We start from the raw sequence: 24,186 nt of genomic DNA on the forward strand, positions 1-24,186 counted from the left end.
CGACTGTAAATGTTTATGTATACCAGTATTTTTAAAAACATTATTGGTGAATAAAAATATACCTGGTAATACATAATTTTTTGTTAAAAAAAGATGACTACACCTATGAAAAACGTATGAAATATGATAGCGCTTTTAAGTTGAAAGTTGTAAAGTTCGCTAATGAATCAAATAACAGTGCAGCAGTTCGTCACTTTGGCATCAACGAGAAACCAGTACGAGAATGGAAGAAGGCTGAAACATCTTTAAAAGCCAAGGGTTCACCTCTTAATGCGGTAAATGCCCAATATCCACTGCATAAAGGGTTTTAAGTGATCCGTTTCAGTCAATGTTTACACTTAATATATGTTGGACTTGATTTTTTTGGCTTGCATTTTTTTTTTTTTCTCGATTCCACAAAGAAAGAGGGACATAATTACAAACATCTGTGGTATCTTTGGTTTGTTGTAAAAGGAATGTGATCATGGCAGTTTACTGCTGGGCTCAGATTGCATGAGGAGATAGCTGTAAATGTTGAACTGTTCAATAATTGAATCAACTTATTCAGAAAAGCAGCTCTGGGCACAAACTACCAACTTGTGCAATATCCTTTCGGAGTCACTTTTAGCTCTGACTGTGATATTGGCTATCCAGCAAAACTGTTCAATAGGGCGGGGAAACATTTTTCTAGTTTATTCTCTTTTCTTGATATTTGCACCTCCTGATTTTCCCATCGTTTTCCTGTTTGTTATTAGAGCTTCTCTAATAGGTTTTATCCTGAAATCCTGATAGTCGCACCACAGTTTCCATTTTATCTGTTTGACTTGCACTGGTTTTTCTGTTCAAGTTCTATTTGGAAGGTTCAAAATTAAGTGGTCTTGTGCTTTTGCCAGATGCAGATTTGTTATAGCTTTTACAATATAATAATGCTGGAATCTGCTTAAACCTGTTGAGCGTTTTAACCTGAAATTGGAATTTCTTTGTGTTTGGCAACTATACTCCATACAGTTACAAAGTTATTGAGTGGTAACTATCTGTTTTCAGGTACTGGTGACTTGTATAGGGTGGTCCAGATCTAATTTTGCAATTTTCATTACACTATAACTCAAGTTTATTACATAGAGAATTCACAAATTATTTTTGTTGCCGATAGATGGCAGTACCTGCCCTGCATTCCAAAATGGTAGGGAGACGGTTGTCAGTCGAACAGCAGGTTCGATGTGTTCGCCTTTTCATAATTGCATAATTTAGATCTGGACCACCTTGTATTTCCATTCACATAATTCATAATGTGCATTTTCCAGTCAGAACAATTTTTTTATGCATCTTTGTAGGAGGAAATGAAAGAAAAGGCAAAAATTGAAGATGAGAAAAAAGATGATGAGAAGGAAGACCCTAAAGGAATTCCAGAGTTCTGGCTCACTGTGTTTAAAAATGTAGACTTGCTTAGTGATATGTTACAGGTGAGTAGTGGTATACATAATTTGATATCAGAGCCAAATAGATTATTTTTTCCATATATTTGCAAGAATGTATTTACTATGTCAGAAAACTTAAATTCAAAGGATTAAAGAATGGCCTTAAAGTATGTAACTTCTAATTTTAGATGCTTTAATGAAGTGTGTGTGTGTGTGTGTGTATGTGTATATATGTATATGTATGTGTATATATGTATATGTATGTGTATATATGTATATGTATGTGTATATATATATGTGTGTGTGTATAGAGAGAGAGATTGAACTTAATATTTGTTTAGACTGACAGGTCTGAACTTTCTGAATCCACTGTATGTAATATTAATGGTCTTGCCACCTTGCATTTGTATTGAAACTTTTGTCCATCCGTTATTTCTTCAAAGATTTTTAACGTAGGCAGTGCTGGCTTAAATGAGACCACTGCTGTTTTTACAAATATATATTTTCTTACTGTTTGGGCTGATTATTGGTTTTAGTGATCAGATTCTCATTGCCAATCTTTTTAGTTTGGATTGTTTAATAGAACTTTGAGGGGCATGGAATCTATTAAACTCCAAAACGGGAAATAAAAACAGTATCTAATTTTAATAACATTATTCTTGAGGAATAGAATAAATTCTAGGTTTGCAAGTTCATAGCCTAAAAACTTCATTGTTTGCAGATTTTTTGGCATTCTTGATGTGCAATTGGCATCTTGCTTGATGTGTGCATATGCCTCATTTTTGTTTTCTTTTCAGGCTCACATTTGTTTCAAACAGTAACCCTTTCTTTATTATTTAGGATCATGATGAACCAATTTTAAAGCACTTAAAAGACATAAAGGTTAAATTTTCAGATCCAGGTCAGGCAATGGTAAGTATTTATTTAATTATTTTTTTTAACTTTGCTAATTTTAAAGAGAGAATCGGATGGTTGGGTAGAATGGAATAGTATGGAATATTTATAGAAATTGTGTAAATAAGTAATTTTTTTTTCCTCTTCTTTCCAGAGTTTCACATTAGAGTTTTATTTTGGCTCAAATGAGTATTTCACTAATGAAGTTTTAACAAAAACTTATAAGATGAGGTCAGAGCCAGATGAATCTGATCCTTTCTCCTTTGACGGGCCAGAAATTATGGGGTGCACAGGGTAATTTTTCTGTTTAATTTTGTCTTTGCTTTTGGGAGTTGACAGCATTGTACATACTTTTTAGTAGTTCTTTACTCTCCCCACTATGCACTGACACACAACATTAAATCTTCACATAAACTAGAAGTTTTCTTCTTTCTGGATCTTTAGTAACCATTACCAGTTACAGGTTTATAGATATTCATGTGGGCCTGTACATGAGTTTTAAATCAACATTTTGTTTTACATTTTTTCAGGTGTCAAATTGACTGGAAAAAGGGAAAAAATGTTACATTAAAAACAATAAAGAAGAAGCAAAAACATAAAGGACGTGGTACAGTCAGAACAGTTACTAAAACAGTCCCCAACGATTCATTCTTCAATTTCTTTTCTCCGCCCGAAGGCATGTATTCTTTAAATTCTTTAATGCTGAAACATATATTTGGTCATAGTGGTACATGTATTGATCATGTTAAAATGGAAATAACCTTGTCCGTGCAATATTTTGAATGTGCAGACAGTAGAAAAATTTGTCATGGGTTAAGGTCATTAACATTAAAATGTACCAGTAACATCACTCTACTGAACTACAGTGAGGATGTATATACTCATTTATACTTTTAGAATAGATAGGGAGCCAACATCTTTGTATTAGTTTTATACCTTACAATAAATAACTAATTTGATTTACGCTAGTATTTTTAAAGTTTCAACCCTCTTCCCCAAATCGCCCGTTTTTGTTAAATCTACTGCAAGTGGAAAAGTTTGAGAGCTGGTGGCTGCGGCTGTATTTGTACTAGGCTCTGTGTGTTTGTAGAGGGAGCGAGAGATTTTGATTGTACAATGGGTATAGAAAAGAATTAAGAACCCCCTTCGAAATATTCCCTTTTTTTTTTTTTTTGCTTTACAGCCTTAAATGAAAACACACACTATTTCTTCCCAGCTATACTTACTCAGTGCAACCTGTAACATCCAAGTGAAAGATATCACAGCTATAGTTAAGACAATAAAAAAAAAAATCTAAAATAAGACCTACTGAGATTAATAAAGGATCACTCCTCAAATATCTATTTTGTTGAACCACCTTTTACTTTAATGATAGCCTTGAGTCTGGTGGGATACTGTTCAAGTTCCGTCAAATTGGATGGGGAGTGTTGGTGGACTGCTATCTTCAAATCTTTCCACAGATTTTTTTAATGGGATTTAGGTTTGGGCTCTGATTGGGCCACTCAAGGACATTCACTTTTTTTCTCCTTTAGGCCCTGTTTGAGTCAATTTTGCTGTGTGCTTCAGGATGTTGTCGTGTTGAACATTCTGCCCATCTTCAACTTTCTGGCAGAGGGCAGAATGTTTTCTTCAAGAATTTGATGGTATTTTGCCCTATCCATTTTTCCTTCTACCCTAACAAGAGCCCCAGGCCCTACGGCAGAGAAACACCCCCCGCAACAGCATGCTACCACCTCCATGCTTTACTGTAGGTATAGTGTGTTGTGAATGGTGAGCTGCATTGGATTTCCACTAGTTGTACTGTTTGGTATTGAGATCTAATAGTTCGATTTTGGTCTCATCTGACCATAAGACCTTTTTTCCACTTGGCATCAGGATCTTCAAGGTGCATTCTGTCTAAGCTCAAACGAGCCTTAATGTAGCCTTTCTTGAAGTGGCTTTTTCCTTGCGACCCTCCCGAACAGGCCACAATTGTGGTGTGCTTGTGAAATTGTTGTCACATGCACACAATGACAACTCTTTGCCATAAAATCCTGTAACAGTTTCCTCCTCCCTCTTCCATCTGGTTTGGAAGGACGGCCATATCCAGGGAGCGTCCTTGTAGTACCAAACACTTGCTGCCACTTTATTATAGACTTTACTGTTCTCCTTGGAATTGATAAAGCCTTTGAGATTTTTTTTGTATCCATCTCCTGCCTTATGTCTGTCCATAACTCTATCCCTGAGATCTTTTGAAAGTGGCTTGCCACCCATAGTCAGTTGTTTGCTGTCAGTTGCACCACCAAGTAAGGGAATGCTTCAGGATCAGCTGTTTGTATGCTTCACTAATCACACTGATTACAATTGATCACAGGTGGAAGCCAGTAACCATGGTCTGCAATGGAAATGGTGGTTACTTACACCTGACTGAGTTTACAAATATTGTTTAGGAGGGGGTGATCCTTTATTCTCAGTATTTCTTGTTTTTTTATTTTTTTAAATTCTTCTGAACTGTAGCTGAGATATCTTTCACTTGGATGTTATAGACTGCATTGAGTAAGTAAAGCTGGAAAAATACTGGTTTGTGTTTTCATTTAAGGCTGTAAAGCAATAGGGCATATTTCTAAGGGAGTGAATGTTCTCTAAACCCACTGTCTGTGATGTGTGTATACAGTACTGTGCAAAAGCCTTAGACATATGTAAAAATTAACTTTTCTAAATGGTAATTTACCATACAAAAGCAGTACATGTTAAATCAATATTTTTGTGACCTACCTTTTGCCTTTTAAATCCGCATCATTTCTATTGGGTGCACTTTTATTCATGGTTTTTAATGAACATCATTTGGTAGTTAGTTCCACACATCTTGGAGAACTTGCCATATGCCTTCTGCAGACTTTGGCAGTCTCGTTTGCATCAGCCTCTTCAGGTAATCCTAGACGGCCTTGTTTAGGTTTGGACAGTGGTGGCTGTACAGTTTGTTGCATATCCTTTTACTTTTTTTCTTTTAGATATGTCTTCATGATATTGACTGTATGTTTGTAGTCATAGTCCTACTGCAAAATGTAATTGGGATTGATCAGATGCCTCCCTAATATAGCATTGCATGTTGGATGAGAATCAGCTTGTACTCCTCGTCTTTGAGGATTCCATTTATTCAGACCAGAACACTAGCTCCTTTTGCAAAAATGCAATTTCAAACCTGAAGGAAACCTCTGTCATACTTCATTGTTGGTTGCAGGCAATCATTCATGCAGCACTCTTCATCTGTCAGTGAAAGAATGCCTCATGTTTGAGCTCTAAATTTTGACTTGTCAGTCCAGCACACTTACTTGTTCAGCACCCCAGTCCTTGCATTTTTGTGCATAGGTGAATAGATTTTATTTTTTTCTCCAGCTGTCTGGAGTTTTTTCTTTCCCCTGTTTTTCTGTCCACTCTGGCCATTGGACCTTACTCTTATTCTATGTTAATGTTGACTTATTTTATTTTCTTACTGTCTTATTTTTCTATTCATTATGTAAAGCACTTTGAGTTACTGTTTGTATGAAAATGTGCTATATAAATAAATGTTGTTGTTGCAAGTTCAGAGCTGATAGCAATACTCTGTTTTAATATTTCAAGATGTTGGTTTGATTAATCTATTAGCCGTGCATTTCTGGTCCTTGGCCTTTCCTGTTTCCTTTTAGTTTCAGATAAAACCCTGGTCTGCTTCGTAATTTCTTGTTGGAAAACCTTACAAGTGTAATCTTACTGCAGTGGCATAATTATTGTTGCTTTCAAGTAGTGCTGGGCATTGACATTCTATATCGCAGTATTTTTCAAAATTATACCGGTTTCATGGTATTTGATGGTATTTTTTTTTTTTTTTTCCCCCATGCATGAATAGATGTTAACCACATTTTCCACTGCAATTACTGCAGAAGACTGGCTAAGAATAACCTATTCCACTGTCATGAGCATTGTACAAAAAACATTTTAATGTGTACACAAGTATTAATACAGGTTTTGCATGGCCCCATAAAGTGATAGTTTTCAAGGGGGTGGCACTAATGAAGAGAAGGGATCACGTTGCATGACAGATGCAGTCAAAATATAGAACCTTTTTATTGAACAAATTTTGCAAACAACTTAAGCTAAAAATTTGACAACATATTTTCAACCATCCAAAGAGGCATTTAGACTTGGCAAAATATTCAGAAGTGCTTGTCAAAAGTTGTATTGCACGGAACATGTCTTAGAAAAGGAATAAATAGGGAATATTTTTTGTAAACCAACTACACTTTCTGTTAATGTTAACAATCTCTGTCCACTCCACTGACACGTTAAAGTGACTTTTTAAACAACTTTACCATTTAAACTGCATAATATTTAATCTAACAATAAAATAGTGCAACTTCCAATATTACTTCAAGACTTCAAGCCCAGGTGCATTGCATAGTATTCACCAAATAAAATAAAGCAAGTGCAACTTGGTGAGACATTTTTACCAACGGAACCATCCATTTTATTCAGATTGCATTAATATGGACCTTTCTTCAAGCTAAGCTATATACATAATTAATAAAACTGCAACTTGCATTTATAATGCGATTTGTGGTTTAGCCCTATGGAAACGTATTAGGGCCACCGTGAAGGGGAAAAAAAAGCTATTTCTAGAGAATAGTCAACATGTTGACCTTATTCTCGACATTTCCACTTTAATCTTGATGCTTACGTTGAGATTAAATTTGACATTTCCACTTTCTCATAGGCTGAAGTTAAGTTTACAACTTTCTACTTTAATGACAAAATAAACTAACATCAGTGTTTAATTTACTAGATCTTCTCAAACCCTGTCATAAGTTAATGTAGCACATTAAATACTTTGTGTTGAGTGTTTTCCTGACCCTAGTTGTTAATCGCTACTCACTTCTTAAACTGACTTCCTCCAAACTAAGAGAAGGCCCAGGCAAGGATCGCTGCACAAAATACATTCACTTCATGATATTCCTGCTCCAGGTGTATGTTCAGTGTAGAGAACTTCATGGCAGTTGTGACGAGGCATCAAAAAACTGGATGTATGAATGGGTATCCCACAGGTTTAATTTAAATATTGTGTAAATGTTGGGTTCGTGATTTGGTGGTCGGAGACATGAACACGGAATTCGATGGATGTTTATCTGAGTGAGCTTTCTTTATTGCATGCATGCTGTCTCAACCTGATGTACCAAACCCTCAGTTCCTATCCTTTTTCTTCTTCCACATAACCAATTGCCACATGATAAATGTCTTTGTGAAATTAAAACTAGTTAAACTTAGACCACAGAGTGTTCAGAACTTTAAAAACAACTTTGTTATGCATGTTTAAATATGCCATCCATTCAGGATTGCGCCCATCCCAGCAAACATTGTGTGCGGGGCAGGAGCAAATCCTGAACGAGGCACCAGCACATCGCAGGGTGAAGACAAGCAACACGTACACTAGGGTCAATATAGCATAACAAAAGCCCACATCCTACATGACTTTGAAAGAAAACTTAAGCACACAGAGTAAACCCACCAGAAAAACATGCAAATTCAAGGCAGGGAATACCCGGGACCCCCACGCTGCGAGGCAGCAGTGCAACCTCCACGCCACCGGTCCCCCACATGATTAATACATGCTTTAATGCATTTCATCATGAAAATTATATCAAACATTTCTTAGCATTGTAAATGTTCATGGAGCAGGAATATCATGAAATTTAATGTATTGTGTGTGGCGAGCGCTGCCTGCACCACCTCTTAGTGCAGGATAAAGTAAGTTTAAGAACCACATAGCGATTAACATGGCTCCGGGGACACTTAACACAAAGCATTTAAACATAACTTATGACGGTGTTTGAGAAAATCTAGTAAATTTAATATTCATTTTAAGATGAAGTTTATTTTAGGATTTTCTATTTTAATGACAAATTACGAGAATAAATTCATAAGTGCCGACATGAAAGTGGAAAATGTCGCAAGTAAAGTCAACATGTCGTTGCACTATTGCACAGTACCCAGGTTTTATATTTAAAAAAAAAAAAAAAAAAAAAATACAACTTGGCTTGTAGTATTATCCAGTAGTATAGAAACCATATTCACACATTTGAACATAATGGTTCACATCCAACCTTTTTTAAAACCAAAGTATCTCCAGACAACAGACATGGCTATCCCCCCTTTCTTTTTTTGGCAAAGGTTCTTCTGTGTCATTATGTTCAACTTTATCTTCTGCTACAGCTTCAGTTTCAGGATGTTCTCTGTCCATTTTCACCGCTCAGTACCTTCACTAACGCATTAACTCTGTTGCATGCATGTTTAGTGGTACAGCAGTAAAAAAGGTCTCCCCACCTTAAACAGTTTCCCGCTGCGCCACGTTCCGAACATTGTGTAGGCTATTTAAACCTGTGTTGTGTAATAAGAAAATTCCAGATCACAAGTTTTTGGTATGAACTGGTATATCGCCCAGCACTACTTTCAAGGTTGAACTGTCCCATCTGCCATACTCTTAACTTTTTGTTTAGTTGGCTTTTGCCCAGTTTTTTTCTTTCTACCGCCGTTTGTTTCAGTTAATCAGTTTGGATCCAGCCATTCATTATGTCATTGAGTGTTTCTACTTGTTTATCCTTCAATTTATGTATTGGGCCGTATACCTTCAAGGTAGTCACATTTTTATCTCAAAAGTGGTTAGTTACTTAAATTAGGGGTGGTGTAGTGGGTAGCGGTGCTGCCTCGTAGTTAGGAGAACCGCGTTCGCTTTCAGAGTTCTTCCTGCGTGGAGTTTGCATGTTCTCCCTGTGTCTGCGTGGGTTTCCTCCGGGTGCGCCGGTTTCCACTCACAGTCCAAAGACATGCAGGTTAGGTGCTTTGGCGATTCTAAATTGTCCTGTGTGTGTGTGTCAGTGCCCTGTGGTGGGCTGGCACCCTGCCTGGGGTTTGTTTCCTGCCTTGCGCCCTGTGTTGGCTCCAGCAGACCCTCCCGTGATACTGTAGTTAGGATATAGGGGGTTGAATAATGGATGTATTGATGGATACTTAAGTACAGAAATCTGACTTTATTAAAAAAATATCTGAAAATTTAAATTTAATTTTTAATTCCAAAAATGCTGAAGAAAAACACTAGGACTGTTTATATTGAAAGTATAAAGTAACAGACATAGTACTAAATATTTTTTTAAAAATCAGACTTTTATCTTTTTTTTTTTTTTTTTTTTTGTCATTTCAGTTCCTGAAAGTGGTGTTCTGGTAAGTGTCGTTTTTACTTCATATTAAGTTAGCATGCATATATTCCATTGTAGTTTAGTCTTTTAAATTTTACATGGGGTAGCTCACTGTTTCATTAGCCCTGCCCCTTTTTCTTTGATTTTGAGCAACTACTACTTGTTTGTGTGAATTTAACCTAAACTTGTTTAGAGTTTGGTAATTTTCTGTCCTGTCATGGCAATTTTAATTGCTGCATTGTTAGAGATTTGCTATTTTTCTTGCATATGTATAAATATTTAAATTGAATATTTTACACTGATTGTAGGATGAAGATTCTGAGGAACTTTTGGCTGCAGACTTTGAAATAGGCCATTTCCTCCGTGAACGCATTGTGCCACATGCAGTATTGTATTTTACAGGAGAAGCCATAGAAGATGATGATGATGACGTGAGTGAACTTTTTTCACCATTTTGAATAACTGGAAGAATTTTGCAAAATTTCGATTGAAACATTTGCATATTCCACTGTTTAAATGCATACATAGGTAATGTGGCATTTTTTAATTGTCTCCTACAGTATGACGAAGAAGGGGAAGAAGCAGATGATGAGGTATGTATCAGTAACATAGTGGTAAAATTTGCAAGATATGCAGCTCCACCTCACTATTTACCTTCATTACTTGAAATTTGTTGGTTGTGTGTGTTTTGCATGTTAAATACAAAGTAAATTACAAGTTGAGTGGTTACTCCAAAACCCCCCACCCCTGAATACTATATAAATTAGTGTTGGTGATTGCCATACCAAATTAGGAGAACTTTTTTGTTAATTATACTAAACTCGATTAGATGAATAACCCTTAATGTTATCAGCAGGGGTGCCGAAATCCAACGCCCGACTCGTCCGACACGGGTAAACTGACCGTCGGACAAGCATGTTTTTCTGGTTTCAGTTGTCCGTGGACAAGTGCAATTTTCTGGAGAAAAAAATTATATATGCTGTGCATGGCACATTTTTACCACTACTTTCAAATTTTAAACATTTGGTACGTACTTCATGCGGAAACAGTCTACTTAGGCATGTTCATGTCTCATATTGGTATTCAATATTGTTTACAAAACGACTGCTGATTTTTCAAAGAGGAATCACTCTTGTGGTCTTACATAAGCATTTTACCCTACTATTTACACTCTTGGAGATGCTGTCATTTTTTTCATGCCGACATTACGATGTAATTTGATTTTTCATTATAATCGTTAACTTTTATATATTATTGATAAAATTCATTTTTCCTACATAAACATGCGGTCATTTCACCTACAATGCAATTATTTTCTCCACATAAAGCTTGTTAGGCAGTTAATCTTTCCTGAAATTTGCGATTTCGCGTAGGTTGTGATATATTGAGGAGTTAAGAAATTTATTGCGCGACATCAGTTTTGATGAGCTGTCTATAGATCGTTTTTGATTAGAGAATTATTCATATAAAACAAGTTGGTTTCGCGCTGTCTGTTAAAAATAAAGAAAACATTCTAGCGGTTTCCAAATGTTATGAAATATCAAGAAAAATCTTCACTTAGACGCCATTATTTTTTTCCCCGAGCACATCGGTAATATTCTTTGGAAATGTACCATCTTGCGGAAAATTCGAATACGTCATTAGGAATTACCTGCGTAATCCATAATGCACTGCGGTAAGCACATTGTTCTCGCTATATGTGTGTTGCTGAAACTGAAACAAGTAGCATCGCGGATGAGAAATGGATCATTACTTGATTAAAACTGGCACAACAGGCCCTGAAAAACCTACGGGAGTGTATTAAGGCCATGGTGAAAAAAATACGGACACAGTGAAGACAAAAAAAATGTAAATGCCGAGATTGAAGTCGACATTTCCACTTTATTCTCGTAGTTTCATTTATAAGATGAAATTTAGTTTGTGACATTCTACTGATAAAATGTTTCATTTACTAGACTTTCTCAAATCCTGTCATAAATTAATGTAGCACATTAAATGCTTTATATTAAGTGTTCCTCGACCCAGCTGTTAATCTCTGTGCGCTTCTTAAATTGACTTTGACTTTCTATTGCACTGAGGAAGTGCCGGCAGCAATCGCCGCACATTGACTTCATGGTATTCCTGCTCAATGAACATTCAGAATCCTAAGATAAAATACTTGATATCTTTTTCACGATGAAATGCATTAAAGCATGTATTAGACATGGGTGGCGGGGGGCACGGTGGCGTGGCTGTAGTGCTGCTCCCTTGCATTAAGGGGTCCTCAGGTCTACGTTCAGTGTAGAGAAGTTTATGGCAGGTGTGACGAGGCTCCAAAAAACTGGATATTTGAATGGGTATCACACAGGTTTAACTGAAATATTGTGTAAATGTTGGGTTCGTGATCTGGAGGTCGGAGACAAGAACGCAGAATTCAATGGATGTTTTTCTGAGCAGGCTTTCTTTATTGCATGTTTGCTGTGTCTCTTGCGTACTAATCCCCCAGTTCCTATCCTTTGTCTTTCTCCGTAAAACCAATCACCACACGGCAAACGTCTTTGTGAAATTAAAACTAGTTATAAACCTAGACCTCAGTTTTCAGAACTTTAAAAAAAAAATTTTGTTATACGTGTTTAATTATGCCATCCATTCAGAAGTCTAAGCTTATAACTAGTTTTAATTTCACAAATACGTTTATCGTGTGGTGATTGATTATGTGCAGAAAGGAAGGATAGGAACTGGGGGTTTAGTACATCAAGTAGAGACATGAGTCTAAAAGTAGGTTCAATTGAAAAAGCGTTTTCTAAAGCTGAACGCTTGGAGATTGAGCGTTATGCTAGGCTGTTCAATACTGCTTCTTTAGAAGAGTTTGACCCACGACCAGCTATGGAATTCTGGCTGTCATCTGGCAACAGGCACATCACTGATAAAAAAAAAACCTGAACCATCGGCATCCACTTCTGCAGGACCATCAGTCCAGGAACCATGCAGTTCAGCTCAGGCAGAAATGAAAAGCATTCAGCACATGCTGTCTGAGAGAGTAACGATTCTTGGGGGAGAAGATATTGCAAGACAAAAGCTGAAGAAATGGCAGAAAATTAATCAGGACAGTGTTCTGTTATGTAACTAATATATGAAAAAAGAACTAGTGTAGCTATAATGAAGGAATTTATATAAAAGATTCTCTTATTTTATGTTCTAGAGAAAGGTGGCAAAATACTACTTCATGAAAGAACTTTTTTCAGTTTTAAAATGGAAGGCAGTTTTGGTATCAATAAAAGAGATCAGAAAAAATAAATTTTTTCACTATTGTTATTTGTTTATGGGCAAGTGAATTTAACTGGCGGACAAGTGGATTTTCTAAGTTTACTTGTCCGTGGACAAGTAGAAACAAATTTGATTTCCACACCCCTGATTTTGTTTTTATTTTTAAGGGTGAAGCACATCTGAAAAAAATTGAGCTTTTAGTCTAGTTTTTAAGGGATTTAGAGAGGGTTTGTTTAGCCTAATTTGTCGTCTTTTTTAGTTTTATTTTTGAGGGGGCAGTGATGTATCTACGATATGACGATATGGTGCCTAGGTAGACTATAGATATGTACATATGTTTTGGTCTTGGATGCCTTTTTGTTACTATCAGTGTGTTTAAACATAAAACAAATGCACTTATTTAAATATAGAGAGCAGAGAAGTAATGGAAGTAATTCATATATTTTTCTTATAGGAGGGAGAGGAGGAAGCAGATGAAGAAAATGATCCTGATTATGATCCCAAGGTGAGAACAGTATATGGTTCACAGCAAGTCAAATAACAGAATAAATGTGGTTGAATCTATCTATATAAGCATTCAACATACAGAACACATACTGTTTAAAGCATGTCATTTAATACTTCTGTGTTCATGCTTTTCTCCAGAGGCTTTAGCAAACATGATTCACTATCTGTGCACTTTGTAATGCTATTTCTAATGTGACATTTTGTCATTGAGGATGCTTTAATGGGGACAGGAGTTTTAGGCAGAAAAATAAGGTAACAAAAATATTTGTCTTGCAGAAGAATAATTCTCAGCTGCATTTTTGGGAGATTACCTTCATTTTAGCAGCCTCTGTAAACAGGCTTGTTAAATCACATAAGATGCAGCAGTTTCTTATAGAGGCAACACATGGTCGTGTTTCATAGGGAGAATGAGAACTGTGCTCCTAGCGGTGTGTGTGTATATATATATAATATATAATATATAATATATATATATATATATATAATATTAAATAAATAAATGTCAACTATAGGTGGTGCAGTTTTTTCATGCTAAACGTATTAGTAAAACATTCCCAGCAAGTGAACAGTAGTGTAGTTTTTGGCTGTTGTAATCTCCTGATCAAAATGCTTCTGAAGAGACTGGGTTAGTGTAATTAGTGTTTCGTATGAAAAAGCACCTTGAGTCATCACCACTTCTGATCTAGCATACAGGATCCAACTCTGTTAAATAAAATTCAAAAGTCTGGCTAAGTTACGTTTTAATATCTCTTAAGAGGCTGAATGTGAAATAGAATTTAAAAAAAAAAACAAACCTTGAATTGATTGTGTTTTGTCTTGCTATCAATATAAGGTTTAACTAATGTTGAGCAGTCTAGAAGTCATGCTAGTGGTGATTATTGGTGAGGAAAAAAACTAGTTCAGTTTGGTAATCTGGTCGCCTTTTTATTCAGTTTAGATAAAAAAACAAGTTCACACCTGAAATTAATAAAATATTCGTCAACTTGCTGCTTTACCCAGACATTAAAAAAAAAATGCTGTAAATTTTACTTTCCACATCTGAATGCAATTCGTTAGTGCCCTCCACCACTGTATATTATGCTCATTAACAGGATGCATAATTTCTTGGAGTAAAAGGTTGAAGTTGACTAGGCAATTGATTTGGCTTATGTATTTTGTTAATCATTTAGTTGATTTTAGAATGGATTTTGGAGTCTTAAAAATTCCGATGTTTGTTTGTCATGTAACAACATCTTATTTTAATTAAGGGTGTTTAATACTTTGGTTACAGTTTTTGTCCGTTATTGTGAGAATTAATATTTTGAGGTACAAATTTTATTCCGTGAATTTAACACTTCAAAACTAAGTTTTGATATTTTTTTTTACAGTTGGAATTTTGTCCAGTTTTAAATATTTGTAAAATTTGTTTAGTTGATAAATGGATATGCCAGCCAGTATATATGATATACACTGAAAAGATAAATAAGCAAAAAAGGGGAAAAGGATTTTTGAACCATTCACAAGTTTGTGGAGAACTTTCCTGCATGAGTTGGTTACTCATTTCCAGTTCTGTTGAATTTCACTATATAGTACAAATTGGTTTTTATTAGGTCCACTGGTATAAACGTTTGTAATGAGAGTATTATGGTTCAACACCAAGCAATTACTAAACTTAGCAGTGGCATCTATTTTTTTTTTTTTTTTTTTTTAAATTAATGGGTCTTACTATTTACAGTCCTAGTCCCTGCTAATGTAATATACCCATGCATTTCCAAATATGCTTAATCTAGCTAAAGGTCACAGGGGGCCCAATGTCTGTCCCATCAGCACATGGTTCAAGTCTGGAAACAGCCATGGGCATGGTACCAATCCATTGTGTGGCCCACTGTGGCCAGTTTGGAATTACCATTTAACATATCCAAATGGGAGAAAACCCCAGGATAGATATGAAAAACCTATTCGGACAATGTCTGGATTTGGACTTTGAGCCAGATATGCCAAGCCTGTGAATCAGCAACACTATCCACAATGTCATTGTGCGTCTATTTAGCAAAGTCTTTTAAAAGGAGAAAAATGGAGTACTTAACTGGGGTTTTGTGAAACTAGCCAGTAAGATTTTTCCAAGAGATAAGTAATGCATAACAGACTCTACTAATTTTGGTACACCTTGTATACAGAGGGCTGAAACTTTTTTTTTTTTTTTTTCCTGCTTTTAAAACTAACACCATCGGATCATTAGTTTATTTTATATAGGTTTTCTTGTGTCTGTTTTTCAGAACTTTTCTGTAAATTTTAAAGTCAGAAAAAATTTGTATTTAGACTGAAGATCAGTAGATATGAGTGTCTATTATGAGGTTAGAGCTAGATCAAGTAGCTGTCAAAATGTAGCAAATGGTGCTGTGCCAGTTATGGTGAGAGATTACAGTAATCCCTCCTCGATCACTGGTGTTGCGTTCCAGAACCCCCCGCGATAGGTGAAAATCGGCGAAGTAGAAACCATATGTTTGTGTGGTTATTTTTATATATTTTAAGCCCTTATAAACTCTCCCACACTCTTTATAAATATTCCCGGCACAGTTATACAGCATAAACCCTTCGTATTCTCTTAGATATTGGGTAAGATTCATTGAAATTATGTATGTAAACACACTGTTTATATACAGTAAAACCTAATTATTTTAAAGATATTGAGCGTCTCCGATATCACATGTTACAGACATTACAATAGACAGGGCATCAGCAATAAATACGTACAATGCAAGAAATTGTATACAGTATATGTGTGTACAGTGACACTAAATGTACGTATTTGTACTACACAGTGACACTAAATGTACGTATTTGTACTAAGTACTGTAAGTAGAAAAATTATGGTTACTCACCAACAATGACACGACGACTTGTCCGATAATGATGAGTTTAATTTTACTGCACAAGGACAACATTACAGCCCTTCTAAAGGAGCCTCTTCAGGCGACTGTGTAGCACCGCAAATCCCTAAAGCAGATTCCATCCGGACTACCGCCTTATTACGTCCACTTGCAACTTGTTTTGCGCCCTGGTCAAAAAGACACTGCGGCCATAGATCTTATATTCTTTCAGCCGGAGGAGTTTTCCAAAGTAGAATGTCAAACCACGGGGGTATCAACCAGTTTCCATATAAAAATGAAAGTTATACAGTAGTTGCCAAAAGTTTTGAGAATGACACATATTGGTTTTCACAAAGTTTGCTGCTTCAGTGTAAACTAACATCTGACAAAAATATCTAAAAACGCGTATAATTACAAGCATTTTTTAAGTTTCAAAGGCATTTATTGACGACAACATTATGTTTATGCAAAGAGTCAATATTTGTAGTGAGATATAGATATAGATATATATATAGAGAGATAGAGATAGAGAGAGATATATATATATATATAGTGGAACCTCGGTTCACGACCATAATTCGTTCCAGAACTTTGGTCGTGAACCGAAGCAGTTTCCCCCATAGGATTGTATGTAAATACAATTAATCTGTTCCAGACGGTACAAACTGTATGTAAAGATTAAGCACAAATATAGTTTAATTACACCATAGAATCCACAGTGTAATAGTAAACTAATGTAAAAACATTGAATAACACTGACACAACACCCAGGCTCCCTGATCAGCTACAGGAGCTGGCTCGCCACGCTCTCTCTCTGTAGCACACACACCACCAAAGCCCTTCCCTACCTCAGCTACAGGAGCAGGCTGGCTCACGAGCTCTCTCTCTGTGTAGCACGAACACACACACACACACACACACCTATCCGTCCCCCCAATCCCTTCCCTTTCAGCTGCCCAGCTCTCTAATCTCTGTAGCACGTGCTCGCGCAGCATTTTTTTAAAAATGACTTTTAAGCACAGCAGAAAAAATCGAAGCGCTTGCAAAAACCAACTCACAAACAAACAAAAAAGTAAGATTGCAGGAGATCACGCTATTAAACCTAAAGCCTGATCGCTGTAAACAATGTTTTTAAAATGAGTTTTAAGCACAGCAGAAAAAACATTGCACAAATCCGAACTTCATTTAAAACCAACTCAAGCAACCAAAAAGTAACATTGCAACAAATCACACGATGAAGTCCTCCATGTAAACAATTTTTAATGAGTTTTAAGCACAAGGAAAAAAGCGAACATTTGAAAAAGAGAAATCTAACATCGCACCTAATCGCGCTATGAAAAACTCCCATCTGTAAACCTTTCATGAGTTTTAAGCACAAGGAAAAAAGCGAACATTTGAAAAAAGAGAAAAATAACATTGCAACAAATCGCATTATGAACTAAAAAAATTACTTTTGAAAAATCCGTAATACAAAAACCACCAAGAAAACTAACCTTGCATGAAACGAGTTCTGGCATGAAGTGTTTTCCTTCAGGTGTTTTCTCTCTTGTGATTTCTTGGGTTTCTGGTGCTTTTAGCTGTTTAGCTGGTTGGAGTGAAAGCCTCATGCAGCCATTCCATAAAGAACGTTCTTGTGACCCTCCACATTACTGGCAGTCTGGCTTTGTTTACATTATGCTGCTTGAAAGCACAAGGGTTCTCCGATTGGTAAATGAGTAAACTGGTAAACAGTTTTTCCACCTTTTGTAATTTCTTTCTTTACTTCGATTTCAGTTTTTCTTCAAAACTTTCTTCTGACCACTCTCCACTTGCTTAGAAGCCATAGTTAACTGCAAAAGCACACAAAATACTGTAGAGCACAAAGAGAGTGCACGTCCTATTGAAAACAATGAACAAGGAGCGGCTTTGCTTAAATGAAAAAGCATGGCAGCTCTCTTTCTCTCTCAGGCTGCCTGTGGGGGGAGGGGGGATGGTTTCGCTTGCACTACAGATAGGCAGGCAAACACGTGCAGCAATCTCCTCCTCCCCCCTTCCCAGCAGGCACGTGCTCGCTCTCGCTCTCTCTCTCAACTGAGGACGCAAGGGAAACTGGCTTGTTCAGCAAACACGTGAAGCAATCTCCTCCTCCCCCTCCCTAGCAGGCATGTGCTCGCTTGCTCTTTCTCTCTCTCTCTCTCTTTCAGCTCAGCTTGCAGGCAGGCAAGGGAACCTGGCTTGTTCGTATACCGAGTGTGTGGTTGTGAACTGAGGCAAAAGTTTGGCGATCTTTTTGGTCGTGAACCGGGACGTTTATGAACCGAGGAGATGTATGTATGTGTGTGTGTGTGTGTGTGTGTATATATATATATATATATATATATATATATATATATATATATATATATATATATATATATATATATATATATATAAAACCTTTGCAACTTGCCCTGTCATGCTGTCTATCAACTTCTTGGCCAAAACCTGACTGATGGCAGCCCATTCTTGTATAATCAATACTTGGAGTTTGTCAGAATTTGTAATTTTTTGTCCATCCGCCTCTTGAGGATTAACCGCAAGTTCTCAATAGGATTAAAGTCTGGGGAGTTTCCTGGTCATGGGACCAAAATTTTGATATTTAGTTCCCTGAGTCACTTATCCCTTTTTGTCTTATGTCACGGTGCTCAATCATGCCGGAAAAGGCATCTTTCATCACCATCCTTGGGAGAAGTTGCTCTCTGAGGGTGTTTTTGTACCCTTTATTCATGTCTGTGTTCTTAGGCAAAACTGTGAGTGAGCCCACTTCCTTGGCTGAAAAGCAACCCCACACATGAAGAGTCTCAGGATGTTTTACTGTTGGCATGCCATAGGACTGAAGGTAGCGCTCACCTTTCCGGACAATTTTTTTTTTTTTTTGGATGCCTCAAACAAACAGGGGATTCATCAGAGAAAATGACTTTACCCCAGTCCTCCACGGTCCAATCCATGTACCTTTTGTAGAATATCAGCCTGTCCCTGATTTTCTTTGAGAGAAGTAGCTTCTTTGCTACCCTTCTTGACACCAGGCCATCCTCATAGTCTTTGCCTCACTGGGCGTGCAGATGCACTCACACCTGCCTGCTGCCATTCCTGAGCAAGCTCTGCAGTGGTGGTACCCCGATGTCTCTGCTAAATCGGGTTTAGGTCCTGGCACTTGGTGGGCTTTCTTGGGTGCCCTGAAGCCTTCACAACAGCAGTGGAAATTAGTTTTTTTGGGATTACGTTTATTTTCATGGCAAAGAGGGACTGATCACTCATAACCTTCTGGAGTATATGCAAAATTGCCATCATAAAAATTGAGGCAGCAAACTTTATGAAAATTAGTCAGTCTCAAAACTTTTGGCCATGAAATTGTGTAGGTTTGCAATGCCTTTTTTTTGTGTAGTATCCTAATTTAAAATTGTTTAAATTTGTTTTTTATAGTAGCTGTAAGAAAAGGCTTTTAACAGCTTCACTGGCTAAAACAGGTATACTTTTAATAATGCATTTTATTTATGTAGCACCTTTTCCCTTGCTCAAGGTGCTTCAGAGTCTTGGAAGGAACAGCAGGGTGTAACATCAGATACAAATATATTTTCTACACAGAACACTAATGTGAAGTTAAGCAAAATGACACCTTTTATTGGCTAACTACAAAGATCTTAATATGCAAGCCTTTGAGGCAGCTCGGGCCCCTTCAGGCAAGATGTAATCAAAACACTGAAATATAGTATATACAAAACATTAAACGAAATAAAAGGCCATTAACAAAAGTAAAATACTAAATTCAATACTTAAAGAAAAGCCAGAACAAATATCAGTTTGTGTACAACGCACATACACACTCACACATTATCCTGAGCATCTGGACAGAGTTAAACTGAAAGATGGGACAGAATATTGGTTTAAGTTAAAAGCCTTCCTGAACAGAGAAGTTAATTTTGTTCCTTTTAAAAAAAATAAATAAATAACCCAAGTCTACTGATCTAATTAATTTCAGGTGGTCTCCAAGTCTGGGTGCTATAGAGCTCAAGATTCTGTCACCCATATAGTGCAGGTTATTGTGGGACACAGGATTGCCAGAATCGGAGGACCGTAGTGGGTGAATGGGAGCATAGTGATAGAGAAGGTAACCGATGTAGTCCGGTGCAAGGCCATTTAAAGCTTTGTAGGTTATTAATATAATTTTATATTCAGTCCTGTAAGACAGACAGTGAGGGTGAAACAGGATAGGTGTTATGTGTTTGCTGTTGCTGCTTTTTGTGTAAGGACTCTTACAGCAGAGTTTTGAATCAACTGGAGCTGTGATAGGAGCGACACCTGCCAGTAGGGAGTTTCAATAAAATGTAGGATGTGATAAAAAGCATGGACAAGTTTCTTGGCATTGGAAAAGAAGAGAAATGAGTGAACACAAATGATATAGAGGTGGAAGTAAGTTTCTTAATGTGGTTTGTGGGTGGAATAAAAGGAGTGAATCAAAAATGGCATCTTAATTCTAAGATTCCTTGCATTAGAAGGTCTTATATCATCAAGGGTGATTGGAAAAGGTGCTCATTGTCTTAGGTTTTGTAAATACTGCATGTTACAAGGAATGTTGTCACAAAAAAATAAAAAGTATGTAGATGTATTTTTTTTCCCCCCATTTATAATTGCAAAAAAAAAAATTTGCTGCTGCATAAGTAAATATTAGGTTTATTTAACATCCTCACATTATGTGTGATACATGTTTTCCTAATCGTGAGAAAACTGGAACCTAAAGGCATTCGGAGCCCTACTTGCTTGCAGCTTTCACCTAAACAGAGTAACCCAGCCTCATGTACCCTAAAAGTAGCAATTTTTTTTTTTAAGCCTTTGTGTAGACGTGATGATATTGTTTGTTATATTTGGACCACACTGTCTGACCCAAAGCTTTACAGTTAAAGAAGCAGTGTTTCAATCTGCCCTTTAAAACAGGGGTGGTGTTTCTGACATGAAAAGCTTGTATTCTCTGGATTCTGTTTATGCATACGTATTTTTTAATTCTTTTCAATTTTTATAGCACTTTTCTCACGACTCAAAGCAAGGTTATATGCTTTCAGCTTTGGTAGAATTTCTATATTTACAAATATATACACACATTTTAGGCCATTTTCAGTTTAGACATGAATTTTTGTGTATTCTTTTTATATTCAAATGTACTCCTCAATCACTTTGTCAGTTCCTTTCTAAATTTTTCCTTAATAGGTTTAAGTGATGTCTCTAGAAATAATCCCTATCCCACTAGGTAAGGCCTGCAAATTCAGCTTAACCCACTTTGTGCTTCTATATGCCTTTCCCCGTCTCCTTATTTGCCACTTCCTGTTTCCTACTCCTTTTCTTCTTTCCCACCCATCTTCATTCAGTTTGAACACTAAAGATATGTACGGTATGGCATTTTTATTTGTAGTATGCTTTCCAACAGTATTTGTGTATCTTCTGTATGTTGAAACCATGTATGTTAATGGGGAATATAACAGTCCAGAATTTTGTTTTGCAGCATTTAAGGGCATTTAAATCCCACCCCCAAAATTTTGCTCTAAAATCATTAACTTTGTATCTTTCCCCACCGTCAAATTAAGGCCTTTTGTGTTACACAATCTACATGTTGCTTCAGTCATTTCTCTCTGCTGGGTATGTTTTTTGCATAGTCATAAACAAAGCCTAATGGATGTTTTTATGTTTTAGTTGCCTTAAGATTGTTTTGTTTGATGTGGGTGTCCCCCTTTTGTGTTTCTTGGACATCCTGGAAGGAGAAGTGAGGGATAAATTGACAACTTAGCTTGCATATTTTTCTGCCTGACAGTTTGATCACTTAAGTAGCTGAATTACCCTAGTTATTGTACTTTATTTTAAAAGTGAAACCTATTTGAAAATGGACCTTCCATGATAGTCCCCATTTTGGTATCCATGCAGATGTTTGCTAGCACAATTTATCTAGCCAATGCCTAGCTTGCTCAGTTTGAATTTCTGAGAGGTACCAAAAAAACCTCAAATATTTGCACACAGCATGTTTCAACCAACTAGACTTAAGTGATTTTCCTTATTTTATTTTTTAATTTGCAGAAGGACACCAACCCGCCAGCTGAATGCAAACAGCAGTGAGGACTACAAACATGGCCTTGAGGATTACCTGCACTGTAATATCTTATTAAACAAAGCTTAGTTACTTAACAGCCTTATGTTTTGTATTTTCTTGGTAGAATAAAAGTTAAATTCTTTTTGCTACAGATTCTCGGAGGGCGTGTTCCAAGCCCAAGGAGTGTAATTATAGTATTTTAATAGAATTTTCTGTTTAAAAAAAAAAAAAAAAGTGGAAAAAAAAATTCCCTTACCTGTCCAAAAACAAAATATAGTTAGGATGCAGTAAATCCCTGTTTATAAAGCATGAATCTGTTTATTCACAGCTAAATAGTTTGGGTCCTTGTGAAGTCTCTTGTTGTATTGCTCTTAGACAGCAGCTATGGAAAAGACTTTTTTGAAAAGTTTCAAATTTAAGAGACCAGTATTTGTCTGTATTTATCTCCTAAAAAAAGAAAACAAAATTACACCAACCAAAGTTGATCTCTTCTACCCGGTAGTCTGAATGGATTTGATAAGTCTGTGCTTGCACTAGTTGTGCCTTCATTACTTTATTCTAGAATTGCAGTGCTGCAGTGACTTGAAATACCTTGACAAAATTCACAATAAGCCTGCGACTTGCTGTGCAATAGAGGAAGAGACTAAGTGCACAGCCACAGCATATGACAGATTGGAAGCTGAAAATGGGTTCTGTTCGTACACTGTCTGCTTGTTTGCCATGTTTTTTATGTGAAATAGTGATTAAAAATAAAAATGATTTTGGGAGAAAATATCAAACCTATTTGCCACATGACGGTAACTCTGTACCACCTGGGTGTGAATAAAACAAAACAAAACACATGTTTTCTAGACTTGGGTTGTGATTTTGCTTTTTTTTCCCTCCCCTCTTTATATATACTTCTGGATGAACATTATACATATCTTTGATTTGTAATGATGTGTCACATTGGGACATTTTCAATGAGTGACTTATCCAAATTTCTTAATGTTTTTAAATTAGATGCAGTGTGTTTTTGCTTCCTATTAAGACTTTAGGTGATGGGCTCAGACAGTCAAGTATAGGTACAGCAGTTTACAACTCTTAAGTATCCAAAATACACAATGAAGAACTTCAAAAATCCTGCAGTGGCATTTGACCCCCCCCCACCCCCCTGATAAATTCATCTGAGATTTTTAAAATGGCAGTTTGCAGATATCTTGGTCACATTTTTTTCCCCATTGAAGCATGAAGTTCTGTATTACCCCCTCAGGCAGTAGGACATTAGTCACTACATGACTTAGCTGCCTTGCTGTATCCCACAGGGACTGGCAGTTTACCTTGACCAGTTTTAAAGAGGCTCAATTTGTCATCTAGGCTAACAAAACAATTTTTCACAAACATTCTTTTATCAGCCTTTTCAAATGTGGCAGCTTCAGTATACTAGGTTTGCTTAGTGCATATATGTATGGTTTTTCAGCATTTGTTTGCCAGATGCAGGTGTAATTTGCATATCCGTGGCAGTGCAGTAGTTGGAATATTTTTAATGCTATGGAAATATTTGTTGTTTTTCCCAAATTCTGTGCTGGCACATCACAAAATGTACAAGAACGCGCATAAAGTAATGTTCTTTTTATAGAACTTCTGAATGAGTAAGGGCATGGTGATGTTAATAATACATTTTTATGTAGCGCTCATCTAGCAGGGGAAGAGGGAGAGAAAATTGCTGCAGATCCCAAAGACAGCTGTGCAATTCAGGCATAAAAATGCAACATGCCACACACACTTAAATCTTAATCTGAGGTGATTTTTATGCACCTACAGAATGGTTTAAAGCTCCCAATATTGGTTAACCACCTCTTGGAAAGAAGTATTCTGTAGGCAAATGTTTTCATTGGTCTAATTAATACCTATAGGGTGGTCCAGATCTAATTATGCAATTTTCTTTAAGCTCTAACTTTAGTTTATTACATAGAAAATCACCCGAAAAATCCTGGACCACTGAAGTGTGCAAACAGCCG

General features: G+C 36.6%; 1 protein-coding gene across 3 annotated transcripts in view; it reads left to right on the forward strand.

Annotated features, from left to right (window-relative positions):
• The window catches only part of nap1l1 (nucleosome assembly protein 1-like 1), a 113,695-nt gene extending 90,659 nt beyond the window's left edge, over positions 1-23,036 (forward strand). For 2 of the 3 annotated variants that reach the window (XM_039761895.1, XM_039761896.1), the window contains exons 7-15: positions 1,314-1,442; positions 2,238-2,309; positions 2,446-2,585; positions 2,822-2,967; positions 9,499-9,518; positions 9,802-9,924; positions 10,054-10,086; positions 13,194-13,244; positions 22,174-23,032. In XM_039761895.1, coding sequence (XP_039617829.1) covers positions 1,314-1,442; positions 2,238-2,309; positions 2,446-2,585; positions 2,822-2,967; positions 9,499-9,518; positions 9,802-9,924; positions 10,054-10,086; positions 13,194-13,244; positions 22,174-22,212 — 753 coding nt within the window. In that variant the 3' untranslated portion in view covers positions 22,213-23,032. Of the gene's footprint in view, positions 1-1,313; positions 1,443-2,237; positions 2,310-2,445; positions 2,586-2,821; positions 2,968-9,498; positions 9,519-9,801; positions 9,925-10,053; positions 10,087-13,193; positions 13,245-21,315; positions 21,356-22,173 lie in introns of all 3 variants that reach the window. The other variant, XM_039761897.1, reaches the window with a different exon arrangement.
• The last annotated feature ends 1,150 nt before the right edge of the window (positions 23,037-24,186 follow it).

This window comes from Polypterus senegalus, chromosome 8 (assembly GCF_016835505.1).
Source record: "Polypterus senegalus isolate Bchr_013 chromosome 8, ASM1683550v1, whole genome shotgun sequence".
Lineage (NCBI taxonomy): Eukaryota > Metazoa > Chordata > Cladistia > Polypteriformes > Polypteridae > Polypterus > Polypterus senegalus.